This window comes from Mauremys reevesii, linkage group 10 (genome assembly GCF_016161935.1).
Source record: "Mauremys reevesii isolate NIE-2019 linkage group 10, ASM1616193v1, whole genome shotgun sequence".
Lineage (NCBI taxonomy): Eukaryota > Metazoa > Chordata > Testudines > Geoemydidae > Mauremys > Mauremys reevesii.
Window position 1 is genome coordinate 69,372,532 of NC_052632.1, and position 18,731 is coordinate 69,391,262.

An 18,731-nucleotide genomic window follows, 5' to 3' on the forward strand; every position below is an offset into this window, starting at 1 on the left:
CCACTTACATTGGTATAACTTATGTCGCTCAGAGGTGTGAATAAATAAGCCACTCCGCTGAGTAATATAAGTTACACTGACCTAAGCATCGGTGTGGACAGAGCTATGTTGGCGGAAGAGCTTCTCCCATAGACATAGCTGGTGCCAGTCATTGGGAGTGGATTAATTAAGTCAATGGAAGAGTTCTCTCCCGTTAGCTTAGAGTGGCTACAATAGAGAACTTACAGCAGCGCCGCAGCACCAATGCAGCTGCACCATTGTAAGCCCTCTAGTGTAGCCATAGCCTCAAATACTTTCTTTCAACTTCCCATACTGTAGCCCTTGGCATCCATGTTCTGAGGCTCAGGTAAATCAAACTGATTAAGTTGCCCCATTTCCTCTTTTAAAATGGATTTTCTCCCTTGAAAGAGATCTTTCAATTACTAGGTGCTCCATACTGGGGAACACCCATCATGCCAATATCCCAAACTGCGGAGTCATTCCTGCTGCACTTTATGCAAACCAGCCATGCTGCTCACACTGCTCCATCTATTAGTTAGTAATGCAGGCTCTCACTGCTTTTCCTTGAGGGAGCACAGAAAGGGATAAGTACTTATTTCAATTTATCTAAATTCTGTAATGGCAATCTGGTTCTGATTCCTACACAGATAAAAGTTACTTCCCAGCCGCCCCTTAGTAACTCATAAGAACATGTGTGCGTACCTATCTCATAAAAGGTATTTCAGCCCTTGCACAACACCAACATTTCTGTGCCAGAATAAGATCTGTGATGGTGAAGCAAATGCTCTACTGACAGTTCAGTTCCCAGACCTGTTTGAAGGGAGTAAGCAATTGGTTCAGTACCTTTAGGATTACAGAAAGAGTGTGAAGGCTTATCTACATGGGAGAGTTTTCCAGTTATACTGGTTTAATTATACCGGTATAACTCCAATTGTGAATCCTCTTATTCTGGAATAAGACTGACTTTGGGGGGGGGGGGGTAGCTTTAACCACCACCAAAGCCACATAAGCTAAACCAAAGAAAGGCACTCTTATTCCTGGATAAAATTGTCCACTCCAGGGGTTATACTGGATAACTATCGTGGTTTAAAGTTGTATTGCTATAATATTCTCATGTGACAAGCCCTTAAATTGGGATATGCTGGCCATCATTGAGACTGGAAAAGAAACATAAGTAAACATAGTACTTTAGTGACATATATAGCTGAAAGATGGGAAGATCTCTGTCCTGGAGAACTTACAATGTAACTTATTCAAATAACAGTAATTAACATTAGCAAAATATAGAATGTAAGGAAAGCCTGGGTGGAAATTCCAGTTGAATATTTTGAACTGATCCCCACTCAGCAGCTACATTTGGAAAAGAGCAACAAGTCTATTGGCTCCTGGGCTACTAACCAAAGTCCATCTGGAAAATTATAATGAATCTACTGGGAAAAAAAGAGAAGGGAAGAGAAAGCTACACTTGAGAGGTCATTGTTTTATCAGAATCATATCCCTCACATTCAATCTCCTGGAACTGAACATTAGTGAATTTCAATACTTCTAATCTTCTATATTAGCTCTTTCATTTTTCTATTTGTCGAACATGCTCAAATGTAAAAGCACCTTAACCCTGTAATTATTTCCTATTTCGGTTCCATGTGTTCCATTCTCATTAATCCTGTAATGATTTAAATGAAAACCTTTAACTCATGACATTTATGGATCCTGGTGTAAAAGCATTGGAATTCAGTGGAGCCATGTAAGAGATGAATTTGTCTCATTGAATGATATTGTCAGGTTATGCAGAACTATGCTTTCTTAATATGATTTGAGCCTGCATTAGGAATGGGAAACTGCATGTGAACGGGGTGCCCAGAGACTACTTGTCTACCGAAAGCAGCAAAGAGTCCTGTGGCACCTTATAGACTAACAGACGTATTGGAGCATGAGCTTTCGTGGGTGAATACCCACTTCGTCGGCTGCATCCGATGAAGTGGGTATTCACCATGAAAGCTCATACTCCAATACGTCTTTTAGTGTATAAGGTGCCACAGGACTCTTTGCTGCTTTTACAGATCCAGACTTACACGGCTACCCCTCTGATACTTGTCTACCGAAGTTTACTCTATATTAATTGAAGTCCTATGGTGCTTAGTAAATAAGGATACTTGATGAAACTGGAATTAAATGTTGCATTATCCTGGATTGCATCTTCATGGAAATCTAGAGTGATTCCACTGACCTCAAAGGAGTAAGCCATGTGGAGCTGACAGAAAAATGAGGCCCTTTATTTTTTGACTGAAAAAATCACTGCATCTGCCAAAACTACTGAGACATTTGCCCTCTTACCAATGTTTTTCATGAGGCTGATGTGGTAGTCATCCTGAATCTCTTCTGTTAAACTATGAAGCAATGTCTCCAGATTTGGGTTGGTAAGAAAATGATTTGGAATATACTTTAAAATCATGTCTTTCACTTCTTTACCCTGGGGTGCCAGCATGTCTTTCCGTATTCCATTATGTATGTAATAACAATATCTCTGTAAAAATAAAAATATCCTTATTATATTGACTTTTAAGACAGACAACTGACTATGATGAAATATTTTCCAGGTTTGTTTGGGTTTTTTTAATCTCCTCAACCCTTTTCACAGGTAGAAGACACTTGGACTATCATGTGCCTTGGTTATTTCAAACTTGAGTTCCTTTTAAACCAGTACAAATTTCTGATGTAATTTTTTAAAGTAGTTCCATCTGCTTAGATATATTGTTCTGGGCTGGACCAACTAAAATGTAGTAAAATGGTGCTATTTGAAGTGCGAGGCAATAATATGAGCGGTTACGAATTTGGTTAGATGCGCTTAGATGCAACCCACTGGCCTGGAGAACAGACTGAGGAGTGAGAAACTATTAAAAGAAAAAGGAAACAATTGGGAAGGAAATGGAGGCAGATTAGGGTTAAAGAAAAATTTAAATACGGTTTGTTGTATTTAGTTTTTATATATGCTTTGTCTGGTGCATAGAAATTTTCTTCTTTTCCCAATTTATGGCCAATTTAAGTGGGCATAACTGTACATATTCATACTCCTGATTATGATTATCATCATTTGTCTCAACTTTAAAAAGTGAAGTTAATACCTCTATATCACTTTCCGAAGGTGACTCTTCTTGCTTATGTATCTCCTCCTCGTGTTGGAGCATGACAACAAACTGTTCTTCTGGAGTCAATGGCTGGGTGTCTGAATAATATATGATGCCTAATTCTGGACTATGTCTATCTGAATATAATGAATCTGAATCTATACTGTACAGTTGGGTTGGTGTGGTTCTGAAACAAAAGGGCACCAGTTTAGTATACTTACAACCAGAGATGCATTCTCATAACATTCTGGCCAAATTCATGCCCTGTTTTCCAGTGGCATTATGCTGAGGATGAACATGGCCTATTCTACAGTACTCAACTATTCATGAAGATGTAGTAAAGCCATACACCAAATTGCTTCATTGTAAACAATATACATGCTGCCTTATATTGTAATATGAAAACTAGCCAGTATATTACAGGAAATGGCAATGTATTTTACAATATATATACACAATCCCCCAGTTTGAAATAGTCCAAATTTGGTGACCTTCTGGTCATGCTGCAAAAGATATCTGTTTGATGGGGCGTTCAGAGAGGGCTGGCTGATCATTTTAATGCTGCGGACTTTTAAATTGCATTGTTAATGTGTGTTGGGGCACCTAGTGTCTTGGATAGGCATCTTTTAAGTTATTTTTAAATCAAAATAAACAAAACATAAAAATATGTATGGGTAATTATAATGACAGAGGTGGGTAATGTTATTGTAGGCAAACTGGTAGCACCACCTATTATTAAGGTTGACTGACATTTTACATCAGATCCACTTTCAGTTGCGTATAATTTTGCCAAACTTTAACCATTTAGGTTGAAATTTTCCATGCTAGGTGTCTACCTGAGGTTGAATACTTGTGGATAATTAAAGTCAAAGTGGTTCAGCCATTTCTGAGAATGAGACTAGAGAAAAATACGTTTTGTGGTTTTTTTTACTCATGTTACAATCTGGTAATCTTTTCTTTGAACAGTTCTAGTGCCCCCAGGCGTGGAGCAGGGTTTGAAATGTGGCACACGGTGGCCTCTGTGTCAGAGATGTCCCCTTTGTGCTGTCCCCATTAAAATCTGCCTACATTTAGCCAAGTTATAAGCCACTGAAAAATCGCAGTTCGCACATAGCTAGTAAACTTCTTAGATTTTAGAAGATAAATTCCACAAAGATTCCATCCGCCTTGGGCATGTTCCAGCCAGGGGCTGAGTAGAACGTTCCCTGCAATTGCAGCTCTGGGCTCCTGATGGCCATGCTGGTCCATCCAGGCACCTGAACTGAGAACACAGAGTCTCTCTCTCTTGTTCTTTCAATGACCTCCCTAGCTCGCACACACACTTGCAGGCGTCTGTACTGAACGCAGAGGGAAGATCTGTGGGGGGAGGAGAGGGAGAAGATGGAGAGAGTAGACTGGGGACAAGGGTCCCAGATGAGGAAGACTGAGACTGGGCCTGGAGGCTGACAGCAGGGGAGTGGAGAGGAAAACTGGAACTGGATGGGCAAGGACATTGGGACAAGGAGCCAGGGAAGGAGATTGTGATTGGGAGCCAGTAGGGACAGGGAACATGAGCAAAGGGTTAGGAGAAACAGGAACCCACTGGAGGCCAGGGCATGGGAGACAGATCAGATGAGGAGTCAAGGGAAGGTGGGAACGTGTAATGTCTGGGCATGGAGATGAATTGGGAGAAAAGAAATCAGTATTTTCCCACTGTCCAAAAGTACTGTATCTCTGAAAAACTGATAGTGTAATTAGAGCATATTTCTAGTTGTCTTGTGACTACTGCCTGTGAATATATCATCTATCTGTGCACACCCCAGGGAAATAGTTCAGTATCACAATTCATTAAATTTTCCATCTTATATGCTAGAAGTGAAATTCATCCCTCTGCAAAGTACCAGCAAAAAGTGCCACATGAGCTTTCTGCTGGCCCTGTCTGCTCAGACAGGAATTTCACAAACAGATTTTATAAAAAACAAAAAATTTTATTGTAACTACATCCAAACAAAGAGAAAAATTAAAGCAACAGGATACTGTAAGTGTGCCAAACTGCAGAGCTCTAACTCTGAGACTTATTTCAGCACTCCGTATCTTTATGATCAACTATGGTACATTACCTATCAGATTCACATTTACTTCTTTGTGTAAGTTTGAGCCTCTTCTCAGAAGGTGCACATTCTTTTGAAGCTATAAGTATCAGTCAAGAAAATAATTTGTAATAAGGTTATTTCAAGTTACTGCAAAGCAGAGATACATGAATTAACTATGACAGTGAAATAACAGAAAAATATAATCTGCACATAGACGGTTAGGGTCCTGATTCAGCAACGTACTTAAACACATGCTGAAGTACCTTGCTGAACTGAGGTTCAGGAAAGCATTCAGCATGTGTTTAACCTTAAGCATGTGCTTAAGTTCCATTGACGTCAATGTTTAAGTGTTTTCCTCAATAGGAATGCTTAAGTGAAATAGAACCTATATTTCTAACTTTTACATCTAGATAGTGCAATGTAATATCTAAAGGTAGTGTGATAAAATATGAAGTTATAACAAATTCACTATATATGACTAATTTGTGGACAAGAGGCTGTTATGACAGGCTTTTCAGCCATATAAATAATCAATCTCCATATAATGCCTTTTCTCCAAGGAAACAGACCCTGATTATGACTGCATTCCATTTCACATACCTTTATTCATTTGATATGCACGTGAATCCAAGAAAACAGGTGAAGAAACAATGGTAAGAGGCTTAGTAACCAAAATAAAGCCTACTTAAGTAGTGTGCAAGAGAACAAAGTGGACACTGAAACTCTTTTGTCAAATTCCCAATCATTTGCCAAGATGAAAAGAAAGGAAGCAACGGCCTGGATTAACAGACAACAGCTTTAGACAAATAAAGTAAGTAATGGGAAGTTAGCATACTACATTATAGCAATCTTTCACCAATAGCAGTGGTTTATGATGAGATGCTAGAATCCTCAGAAGAAAGTTCACAAATTAAAAAGTAGATTTTAAATTGTTGTGACCTTGTGTTTGCATACCATACAAGGCTCTTCATTAGGAAGGAGAGCTTATGTGAATAATTATGAAAAGAATCAGTCTGCTGTTGATACTGACTACGACCTGCTGGAAAATAAGAATTTTGGTCTGTGAAAAACGATGACATTTTAAAATTTGATTTCAGTCCACACTGAAATAAAAACAAGACATTCAGAACTTTTTTATGATAAAACATGATACCACTCTGCCTCAGAATAACCAATAGCCTGGTGATTAGGATATAGGACATGGAGGTTCAAGGCCCAGTGTCTGAACGTGGGTCTCTGACATCCTGGATAAGTGTCCTAATCACAGAGCTATTAGCTAATCTGGCATGGGTCTCTTTCTTGCTCAAGTTGTATGGGCTAAACCTCTGACTAAACCTCTGGCCATTTTATAACCAAACTTCACCCAAGAAAGATTAACAGGAGAGAATGGTCACATTCAGTGACTGCAGATTTGTACTGCTAATTAAATATGCAGAGATCAAATGAACCATTAGGCAATGTGCTAATATATGCAAGTATGGATACACGGTGAGACTGCTCTCTGCTTCGCTGAACCCAATGTTGCTCTCGCCATTGCAGGGGGCACCGTTTTATGCAGATCTTTCAGTTTTAGATCACGTGCAGTAAGTGTGTAGTTATTAGCTATGGAATCACTCGGGCTTCGGTAATAACGCTGTTCTTTAAATGGAACCGCCAAAGTCCATGACACTCTTTGCATCAAAGGGGGATAATAGCTGTTCTTAAGGACAAGCTGAAATTGAAAAATAGTGATATTATTAAGTCATTGGGCTATCTAAGAAGTGTCTTCCTGTAGCTAGCACAAGAAAGAATAATTGCTATTTCTTAGCCTGAAGTCAGCCTAAAACTCTTGGCTCTACCACATCACAAACACCAGTTCACATTTTGCACTGACTGATATTTTTAAAAATCTGTATGTTTATATAATGCTCATGAAAAGTTCCAGATTGACAGGCCTGAAGAATGAAGTTAGAGACAAGCGACAGCGCAGGCAGCAGTACTGCACACTTCCCCACACAGCCCTGACAGTGAGCAGGACCAGTGCAACCACTTAGGCAAACGAGGTGGCCGCCTAGGACGCCCTGTGGTTGAGGGCACCTAAAAGCCCACTCAGGTGTGGAGGTGGAGTGGAGGTGAGCTGGGAGGGGGGGACCAGGGAGGGCCTCCCGCAGTAATGGGGGGGGGCTTTACAGGGGAACCTCTCCCCACCCCAGATCACCTCCACTTTGTCTCCTCTGCTGAGCACACAGCCCCCGCTCTAAGTCTCCTCCAATCGGCGCCACAAGCCTGGGAGGGGAGGAGAATTAGAGCGACGCCGGCATGCTCAGAGGAGGAGGTGGAGCCGAGGTGAGCTGGAGCAGGCTCCCCAGGCGGGGTTAGCTTCCGCAGGAGGGGAGCTCCCTGGCTGGGGCTAGCTGCCATGGGGGGGGGCTCCCCAGGCGGGGTTAGCTTCCGCGGGGGGGGGGGCTCCCTGGCCGGGGTTAGCTGCAGGGGGGGGTAGCTGCTGCGGGGGGGGGGGCTCCCCGAGTGGGGGGCTGGGTTAGCTGCCGCAGGGGGCTCCACTGGTGTGGGGGTGGGGGGCATGGTTAGCTGCCATGGGGGGGCAGGATTAGCTTGGTAGGGGGGGGGTGCAAGGTGGAAGTTTTGCCTAGTGCGCAAAACTTCCTTGCACCGGCCCTGCCAGTCAGCCTCACCCCTGAGCAGGAAAAAACAAGGGCACATCACTCTCCACAACCACATGATCCCTTGGCCATTCTGCTGAACCAGCCACCCAGAGAGCTAGCCAGTGTCAGTTCCAGTGGTGTTTCCTATGATGTGGATGTTTTGTCGCTGAGAAACACTAAACTTATTTCATGCAGGCCACTTGAGGGGGCCACTTAGGGATCTGGGGCAAAATCAGTACTTGGTCCTGCTAGTGAAGGCAGGGGGCTGGACACAATGACCTTTCAGGGTCCCTTCCAGTTCTATGAGATAGGTATATCTCCATATATTATATTATTAACCCATGTAAAAAATACATCTAGTTGATTTTTATCTTCAAGTATATATTTTATATCCTCATTGGTTTGATTTATAGTCAGCATAGTGATGCTCTTACATTTATTCCAGCTTTGTCTTGATGTATAATATATTCTAACAATGGCAATTTAGAATGAACAGCTCATTTGTCATATGACTGTATATGGTAATATTCTTGAAAAACAAATGGTGTTCTTAACTTATTTCAGTCATTATTGGAAATTCATTGAATAATTTGAAAATGTGTCTGAAATGTAGACTGTTGTGGAAAAATAAATAATGTCAGGCTTAGGCAGCAGAAAAAAACCTCTACAGCTTGTGACCCCTGAAGAACTGACTACTGGCCTTCTGAGCTACTGTATCAAACATGAAAGCTGCGCTTTACTTAGAGGAAGAAACAGTCCCCCTGCTGGCAGCCAGGAAATGCCACATTAGACATCACGTAGCTGTATCTAGCTGCCCCCTTCTGAGGAACACCATCTATCACTTCACACAGCCTGACTAGCATATATAGCAAACATGCCAATCTGGTTCATGGGAATGACAGTTGGGGACAGAAGTGGTGACTTTTATTTTTCCCAGTGTGTGCTCCACCGCCGCTCCACCTGAGGCCCCACCTGAGCTCTGCCTCTCCCCTGAGACCCCACCCTCTCCACCTCTTCCCACCCCTGCTCCGCCCCCTCTCCGAAGGCCAAGCCCTCAGTCTGCTTCTTCCCGCCCCCACTCCGGCCCCTCCACCAAAGCCCCCCACCTGCCAGCTGCTCGCTGCTTTCCGCCCTCCTCTGAGCACCTCTGCCAGCTGCCAAACAGCTGATTGGTGACCCCTGCCAAACAGCTGTGGCTGGTGAATGCTGAGCACCACCTATTTTTTTTCCCGTGGGTACTTGAGCCCTGGAGCACTCACGGAGTCAGCACTTATGGTTGGGGAGACATTGTCTCTACCTCTCATAACATCCTTCTGATCCTGTATCACAGAGCCTGATCCTGCATACACTTACACACGAGTAACTTTACATGTCTTCAATGAGGTCTTATCAATCAATAAATGTATCAACAAATTATTTAATAGTCTTTCATCTTACCCCATCTCCATTTTATTTCTTCTTTTTTTTCCTACATTTTTGTAACTGAATTTTTCCTCATCCTCCCCACTTCTCTATCCCTTCAAGCCCTCTTCAAGCAGTGCTATAAAGGGATCTACTCTGTTAATCAGCTGAAAGAAGAGGAAATGTTTGCAACGCTTATGCCTAAATGCTTGTGTAACACTGACAGACCCCGGTCGTCAGTGGGTGGGATCAAACTTGGGACTTATAGAGCTTAGTGCATGAGCCTCTACTGCATGAGCTAAAAGCCATATGGCCAGTGATGAGCTGCCAAAATCTTAACAACCGGTTCCCTATAAAAAGTTCTGATTTAAGGGGGGGAGCGGGGGAGGGGCCGGGGTAGAGGGAAACATACCCATGGGCCCAGGGGCCCCTGCAGGGCCTGGGGCAAATTGCCCCACTTGCCCCCCGGCAACCCTAGAATGTACAGCCCCCTCCCCCCTTACCTTGCCGGCAGCTCAAAGCAGCAGGACAACTCAGGAGCTCAGCTGAGCTGCCCAGCTGCTGGCCATGCTGCAGCTCTGCGGGGGGGTGGGGGGGCTGGTGGAGACATCCTCGTGGGACCAGGGGCCCGGGGCAAATTGCTCCACTTGCCCCGCCCCCCCACGGCCCCGGAGCTTGCAGCCCCCTTACCTTGCCAGCAGCCCAGAGCTCAGCTGAGCTGCTCAGCTGAGCTGCCCAGCTGCTGCTCTCCAGGGTGGGGGAAGCGGGGGAGGTCCTGGGGGAGACATCCTTGTGGGGCCAGGGGCCCCTGCAGGGCCCGGGCCAATTGCCCCACTTGCCCCCTCCCGTCCCCTCTGGCCAGCCCTGGAGCTTGCAGCAGGACCCCCCCACACCTTGCCGGACCTCTCAAAAAGCGGCAGCAGGACGACTCCAGAGCTCAGCTGAGCTGTCCAGCTGGTGCCGGTGGCTGGCCACGCTGCAGCTGGGGAGAAGCGGGGGAAGGGCCGGTGGAGCTTCAGCCTCCCCAGCTGGGAATCCTGGGAGCAACAGGATGGTCCGGCCCGCGGACCGGAGTTCTTTACCCACCCTATGGCCCTTTAACAACCGGTTCTCCACGGAGATCTAATTTTAGCAACCGGTTCTTGGGAACCTGCTCCAGCTCACCACTGCATACGGCCCTTAGCTAAGGCTGTAGAGCAGACTCATTAATCTCTCTCTCTAAGTGGTCTCGGTGCCACTAGATGGGAGAGAACACCACACCTAGCTTGTTCCATCTGTTAAACTTTATGTCCTGTAGTCCCAACTTTAATAGGACAGCTCACATATATAAAGGCCATGGGATGGGATCAGGTAGTAGATTCCTTACAGAAATATTTTCATACCCAGAGCAAGGAAATGCACATGACTATACAGCATGAATGTTCTTCAGATCATGGTTTCTGTAGCTCCCATTTTAAATGCATATTCCACTTTCTTCTCACATTTCATCCCACTTAACCTTTCCTCACCTAATAAAATAATGCAATGAAAACATAGCTACTTGCTTTTTCACCTCTCTTTGCATGACATCATTACTAGCATCAAGTTTTTAATAATTTAAAATAGCTTTTTTTAATAGGTTATTGACATCCTGCCTTCCATTTCCTCACTTCTCTTTTCATTCCTTCAGGAGCTGCAATTAAATGTGTCTGCTCAGCTGGCCATCACCAGATGACCTCTGGAAAGGCAGAGTATTAAGACATAAAATAACTTCCTTCCATTTGTGTTACTGATGCAACTTTTTTTCTTCCCCAGTCTATCATGAGCTTTAGTAAAAAATGATAATGATACAGTTGGCCAATTTAAAATAAATGATAAAACCAGATTACAACTCCTGCTGTGGGTTTTTCTTATGATCGATGTGGCTAATCTTATCAGTAAGGAAACAGGCATTCATACTGCTATTAAAGTGCGCTCATACTCCCTAAAGTCACATTTGAAAGTTCATAGGCGCTATTCTGTTCAGTTTCTTATACCTCGCCCATCACATTGTATCTGAGAGCTTTCCAAAAGAGTTTTCAGTAATGTAACTAGCATAGGTAACTAGGCTCTTGTATAATTCTATAATATTTGGAAAGGGGGAGAGTTAGATAAATCTAAAACCCGATTAGCAGCCTAGGCTGCCCTTTTACCTCGTCATCTGCTTAAAACCTAAAAATATACAATTCCTGCAGGCATTCCAGAATTCTACTTAAAAGTTTTATATCGGAGAAAAGATGACACATACCTTATACAGTTCTGAGGGTTCTGTTGTGGTTGCCGCCGGCAGAGGTGGTAACTCTGGTATCCCTTTGGAATGACTCATATTATACACAGAATTATTTTGGGACTAGAGAGAATAAAAATGTGTTTCACAAAAAGATATTGAACTGCATTACTTGACAAAGGACTTTATTCATGAAGGATGGAGTCACTTGATTTTCTTAGAAGAACAGTATGTAGCAACTATTCAAACATAAGAGAAAACTGATATTCTTACTCAGAGCAAATCAGGTTTTCTGGCAGCACTGTCATCTTTGACCTCTTCACAGCCCTATGACAAATGTGTCTATTTCAAAGAAAAACCTGACTTTGAAGGCATCTTTCACTCGTGGATAAAGACTCTGGAGCAAAAGCTGATATTCCAAAATTTAGGTTTAATAAAAAAAAAGTGCTGTTAGAAAAAAAATTAAAGTGTTTATCAAAGTCTGCCTCAAGACACAGATGGCTCACACAGTTAGGTGTAGACAACAGGACCACAAGGAAGTAACGTGGCCAGCATGATTTCCAACCTCTATTGATTTCCTTGTGCATCAGAAACCTATTTTGTAGCTAGGTGAACTGCAAGCAGCATTTCACTGTCAGATCAAACAAGACTCAAACCCACACCCTTCAGGATCCTGGCTAGCACCTTAACCAGTCAGTCACCACACCTGTTTTGCTTTAAATATTTGCTCTAGCAGGTTTGGAATGAACTAAATATTGCAGCATTGTAACAGTTAATGCATACCCGAAAGTGAAACTGACTAATCCTTGTCTAAGCTGAGTGAAATGCAAAAAGTAAATACAGGGCTTTTACTGAGCAAAGGAAATTAGAGTTCAAAAATTATTTCAATTTCAGTTCAGGGACGGGCTGATGTGCTGAGATAGCTTTCTGGGATTCTATGTGGAGTTTTCTCAATACATTTCCCCCTTTTATAATTTCTTCTTTGTGTGTAGGGTTCAGGAGATGCCCAAGGAAATTATATAAAGTGACACTAGCAGCAAAGAATGGTGGACTTGCAGACTCTAAAATTTTACATTGTTTTATTTTTGAATGCAGGTTTTTTTTTTTACATAATTCTACATTTGTAAGTTCAACTTTCATGATAAAGAGATTGCACTATAACACTTGTATTTGGTAAATTGAAAAATTCTTTTTTGTTTGTTTTTTTACAGTGCAAATACTTGTAATCAAAAATAAAAATAAAGTGAGCACTGTACACTTTGTATTCTGTGTTGTAATTGAAATCAATATATTTGAAAATGTAGAAAACACCCAAAAATATTTAAATAAATGGGATTCTATTATTGTTTAACAATGCAATTAATCGCGATTAATTTTTTTAATCGCTTGACAGCCCTAATATATATATATATATATATATATATATATATATATATATATATATATATATATATATATATATATATATATATATATAAAAAAAAACCAGGTAACATTCCATATGGAGCTACGAAGCACATTACAGGATCACAGAAAGCTATAGTACCATACTGCAACAACTATTGTTTGGAATCTTCCAAGTCTATATCCATTAATAGAGCCATAAATCCCAACTACAGCAGATGGGTAAGTGATGGCAGAAATGTGTAACATTTAAGTGCACAGTATTTGAAGGCCAGTGCATTAAATCACGATCAAAAGGGCAGGTATTATCAGTTGTAATTACACTTCCAGAATGTATTCTTATTTCTATAGGATGTTTCTTTGATACATTTTGTAGCAAGAGGCTATTGACTCTTGATCCATGTGGCCATAGCAGAGAAGACAGTCCAAACTGTATTCAGCCAATCAAATTCCTTCTTTTTTGATACCCAGTGAAGAGCTCATTTATAAATGGGATTTATAAAAGAAGGAATCTGATTGGGCTCCATAGACTATTCTCCAGCACACTAATATACAAGATAAATCATAGTTTTGGACCATACCATGGTCCTTTATCAAGCAAAACTCCACTGAAGTCATCAGGAATTTCGCTTGATTAAAGACTGCAGAATTTACTGGTGTTTTTTGTTTGTTTTTAAAGTGAACAAACAATAGAGTTTATTAGGTGCTTGTTCTTCCTTAAAGTTCCAGGAGTTGGTAGGAAAGTGAATATTCCTGCTAAGGCAGCTCTTGACATGCTATAAAAGCAATTCCAAAAATTAATATCCTTTTAACTTAGCGTGCTTGAGCTATATTACCTTTTCAGAGGGAATACTTTACAGAGGCTAACGTGTGATTAATATTTAACCGCGTGGAGCTTCTTTGAACACGCTGCTCTGTAAACCAGGAGTAAGGATCATGAAAATCCTTAACGATAAAGTGCCAATTGTGTTCAAGGTTTTCAAATTTCATCGTGAATACTTCACAGAGCCCCAACAATAAATCACTCACTTACCCTCAGGGGCCTTGGAGTCTGTGTTGGCTTCATTGTAAACTTCGGTCAAATTGTTTCTTGATGGTTAAAATGTATAGATTAGGTCAATATTTTTCTTAAAATAAATAAGCTCGTATTAGCTACCTGCATACAGAAAATTAGGGAAATAGTTTCAGGACATAGTTTCCATTCAGGAGACTAGAGAAAGTGTTATAACAGATGCCTGCTTTCCGGACACCCCAGCAGCTGGAAGGAAACAGCTCTCTTGAAACTCCCTCCACCTGTCTCTTCCTCAAGTTGTCTTCTCCCTCTCCCATGCTGGCCGCACTAAGACCTCTTCTCCCTGCTACTCATGCTCTCTTCCTTTTCTACCCCACTTCAAGCTCACTTTTTCCCTGCATCTCATCTCAAACTCTCGTCTATCCTCCTCCAGCTGTCCCAAGGTTTCTTCCACCCACCTTCCCCAAGCTCTCTAGCTTTCTTTGCTCCCATCCCCAGCTCTTTTCTCTGCCTCCTTCCATGCTCCTTTCTCCCCCAACCCCATATTCTCTTCCCTTCCCTTTCCCACTGCCTCCCACTCACTCCTTTTCGAATGCCCCAAATTTGTGGTTTTAAGTAAACAATTTCACACACATTTATTGCTGTGAAAAGTGAACAAACATCAAAGTGTGAAGGAGACAGACAGACAGACAATGCCCACTAAGCCTCTTCCTAATGTAGTTTATTGGGGCGGGAGGCAGGGGAGGTTTGCTACCTGCTGCTGCCCTTCTTAACCACCTCCTTGCCTGGCTGCAGCTCCTAGCGCAAGTGAACTTCTCTGACACTATGCCTTTCACTTCTCAGCCTGGTAGCCAAGGTGACAGCATTTTCGTTGCTAGGAGACATAAGAATGACTCCTTTTCCCCCTCCCTGCTTTCCCACTCCTCCACAATGGCTGAAGAAAAACTCCACCCAGTGTAATCTTATGTTAGGGTGACCAGATGTCCAGATTTTATAGGGACAGTCCTGATTTTGGGGTCTTTTTCTTATATAGGCTCCTATTACCACCCACCCCCTGTCCTGATTTTTCACATTTGTTGTCTGGTCAACCTATCTTATGTACTGCTGTAGCCAGGGAGGAATGGTTCAGGAATGGGTCTGTCATTGCTACGGGCTTGTTTACTATTATACTGAAAATTACAGGGATGTTTTGGGACAGATTATTGTTACCTGGGGTAAGGCTGGGGAAGCCACCCATCCAGCAGAGGAGAGGCAAATAAAAAACCTCAGATCTGAAAGGGAAAAAACACAGGGATTCAAATCCCTGAATCCAAACTGCTCTAAGCACTTTTGATTCTGGTTCTGAACCAAAACCCATGGGGTCCCAGAAGTTTAGGTTCAGATGTGGGTGCTTAAACCCCCATGCTGCCCCAGCAGATTCATCCTGCTCCCCTCAGATCCACCTCCCGAATCCACTTGTCTTTCACCATCTTCAGAGAGAGAGAATCCTGGTATCCTGACTCTCTTCACCCTGAGTTATTCAGAGGCTCCAGGGTGGCCACTACCCCACACTCAGCCTGGTACCTCTCCCCTTGCAACCCTCTCAAGAGGGCTCTGGCAACTACACACCTCCCAGTGAGTCTTCTGCAAATGATAAAAGACAAAAACACCACATCACCTGTGGGTGAACATTTTTCACAAAACATTCCCTCTATATGCGACCTCTCAGTCCTCATCCTCAAAGGAAACCTACATACCTTCAAAAGATGAGCCTGGATGTTTAAATTCATAACTTTGCTAGACAGTAAAAATCATGGACTGAATAGAGTCACTGAATTTATTACAAGAATCTACAACCCCTCCCTCCCCCATGACTGGAGAGATGTTAACAGGCCACTTCACCTTGAATGATCCCTTGAAATATGTGTTAACTACTTACGTTAAACAATCTGATCCACCTTGTATTTAACTGTGACATTTCCCAGACCTGAAAAAAAGCTCTGTGTAAGCTCGAAAGCTTGTCTCGCTCACCAACAGAAGTTGGTCCAATAAATGGTATTAGTTGCTGACCCACCTTGTATCTCTACTATTCTGGAGAACCAACATGGCTCCAACAACACTGCATACCCTTTAATAATGTCAGATATGAATATTTTTAGTAGTCTTAGAAAAACACTCTTACCTTTCTCTCTCTCTCTCACTCCTGTCTTTGAGTATTTCTTTTTTGCTGTGCATCTTTGAGTCCAGAGCCTAATATAGGCAGTGGAGCAAATTTTGAGCTGATTTGGGGCCCCATCCTTCAGTTTAATAAATGGACAGATCCTTACACCTGTACAGTCCAACTGAAGTCAATAGGTCTCTTCACGGGCACAGGGTTCCATTGTCCCATTGAGTCTGTTAAAGCAGCTCATTCATAAAGCTTCATTTTACTTTAAAAAGACTGTTGCAGAATTTATACAGAATATTCAAGGGAACTTGGAAGGATTCCCCCCCTCCCTCAACAATATAGAGTGCATGTTAAAAGGGCAGTATATGCTCATATATCTTTTTTTAAAAAGTTTTCATCTATGTTACTAACCACCTTTGATTACTAAAGCCCCAATCCTCTGTGAAGCTCCTTGCAGTATCAGGGTGCAAAATGGAAACAATTTTAAAAACCGAATTTACTTTTCACGAGCTGGGGTATTTACTTTTTTCATTTCATTTAGCTGGGACAGTTAAACAAAATTGGTCAGTTTCTCTCTCATGAGCAATCAGTGTCATGGTCAGGTTCCCATGCCCTAACAGAACTCTGCGATGTTTTGGTTACAAACACTGTTGAAGAATTTTTAAATCTAATAAAAAAAATTTCTATTTTCATTGACAATTTTTTAAAAAATAGTGAAACCAATTATTTTCAGTTTTGTAACAGTCTTAACGATGACTAAAAAGTACTAATCAGAAACTTGAATAATTTGCACATTTCTGAACATACTTAGTATTAAAACTTCAATACAGCAAAAGGAACTAATAAAGTAAAATTGGGCCATTCGGATCCTGCATCTGCCACCACTGTAATGAATCCATAAACATCCAACAACTTCCATTTCACTATACTTCATACTAAACCACTCAGAAATTTACAGCAGCATTGGGAAAACCGTCAGCTACTCCTACTCTGAAGGCAGGATTAGTGATACATAGTTCAACAGTTCCAAGAGCATCCAGTAGCAGGCAGTGATACATCCTTATGCTAGCTCGTTCATTACAACACCCTATCAAGTTCCTTACCAAAATTCTTCCCACTCTATACCATGTTTTGCCAACTTGCACAATTTTATCAGGAGTCTCATGATGTTTGGTGACCTTCTTAAAGCCCCAGTTCCTGGAGTAAAGAGGGATTACATGAGAAGCTCTGCTTTTATTTATTATTTTAAAGTAACATTATATCTCTAATTTTTTTTAATTGAAAATCTAGTCAAAGTGTACTGAAAGGCTCACAAATCAAAAAGCAAATAAAATAAACCCCCGTTTTAAAAAAGATCATGATTTTTAGAAAACTATGATTTTTTTTTAAAAAGGCTCTGACATGGTTTTTGAATGCTTGGGCACTGTACTGTACACTTCTGTTATGGAGTGTGATGTCTGTCATTGTCTAACAGGCTGCTATCATCCACCCCAGTTTCCTTTATTTCAGGAGTGAAGCTGTATCCCACATTAGGGATCTTTCTCTAGGGCATAGAATATCTAGGTTGGAAGGGACCTCAGGAGATCATCTGGTCTAACCCCCTGCTCGAAGCAAGACCAATCCCCAGACAGATTTTTGCCCAGATCCCTGGGTGGCCCCCTCAAGGATTAAACACACAACCCTGGGTTTAGGAGGCCAATGTTCAAACCACTGAGCTACCCCTACTTCTCTGCAAGCCAAAAGTCATCTCCTGCAAGCTTTCCATAGTTTGCTCTCCTCCCCACTTGCTGCCTGGGCTATGTTGCTCCAGCCTATTATGCAATCTGCACAGATTTCCAAATGAAACGTACATTTTTCCATGTGCCAACAGCCAAAACATAATGTGGCTGGATAGGATGAGGTGGGCATTTTACAAATTCAGTAGTTTACACAAAGTAAAATAACAAGGTGCACTTTTGATTGATTGGAGAAATCAGAGCTGCTGTCATGAGCTAAAAATCTTTCATAAAGGCACATGCCTATCAATACATGAAAGCTAAAACCAGGAACATTTAGGGGGGATAGAACAGGAGACACTGTCAGTACTGATCTAACATGCACACATACAAGGCATTTACATGGGCCTGGCATGTCCATATATGTGGCACTGGTGTGCCCACACATGTGGTACTGGGGTGTCCCTATAGGTAGCACTGGAAAGGACTTGGTATGCTGTCATACATGGCACTTGTGTGCTCCATATGTGACATTGTCATGGGCTTAAAATAAATAAATAATTGGTGATATACCAATCTCCTAGAACTGGAAGGGACCGTGAAAGGGCTTGATATGTTTCCACACATGGCACTGACATGGGCTTAGCAAGAAGTTTGCATTTTGTGTATCCGATTCCCCCACCCCCCCGCCCTCTGATCCTGCCAGCAGTGTGCAGCCCCCACCCCGCCCCTTCCCACACTGTGGCAGACAATGGTCTGTGGAGACACAGCAGTGCCGCATGTGTGGGTGCAACAGCGCCACGTTGTATGTGAACATGCCAGGCCCACGGACGTGCCTTGTACGTGATGGGCCTGCTAGACCAGCACCGCCAGTGTCTCCTCAGGTCCCGTGCCGCCCCGCCCCCCATGTCCTTGTTTTAGCTTTCACGCGTAGGCAGGAGGCATGTGCCTCGGGGGAGGCCCGTCCCA

General features: G+C 42.4%; 1 protein-coding gene across 4 annotated transcripts in view; it reads right to left on the reverse strand.

Annotated features, from left to right (window-relative positions):
* DNAH3 (dynein axonemal heavy chain 3) overlaps nt 1-14,714 on the reverse strand; it is a 112,444-nt gene extending 97,730 nt beyond the window's left edge. For 3 of the 4 annotated variants that reach the window (XM_039492965.1, XM_039492968.1, XM_039492964.1), the window contains exons 1-7: nt 14,656-14,714; nt 13,923-14,045; nt 11,507-11,608; nt 6,683-6,908; nt 5,225-5,294; nt 3,123-3,312; nt 2,335-2,524 (exon numbers count right to left, since the gene is read on the reverse strand). In XM_039492965.1, coding sequence (XP_039348899.1) covers nt 2,335-2,524; nt 3,123-3,312; nt 5,225-5,294; nt 6,683-6,908; nt 11,507-11,608; nt 13,923-13,955 — 811 coding nt within the window. In that variant the 5' untranslated portion in view covers nt 13,956-14,045; nt 14,656-14,714. Of the gene's footprint in view, nt 1-2,334; nt 2,525-3,122; nt 3,313-5,224; nt 5,295-6,682; nt 6,909-10,622; nt 10,739-11,506; nt 11,609-13,922; nt 14,046-14,655 lie in introns of those variants that run through there. The other variant, XM_039492967.1, reaches the window with a different exon arrangement.
* Between the last annotated feature and the right edge of the window lie 4,017 nt (nt 14,715-18,731).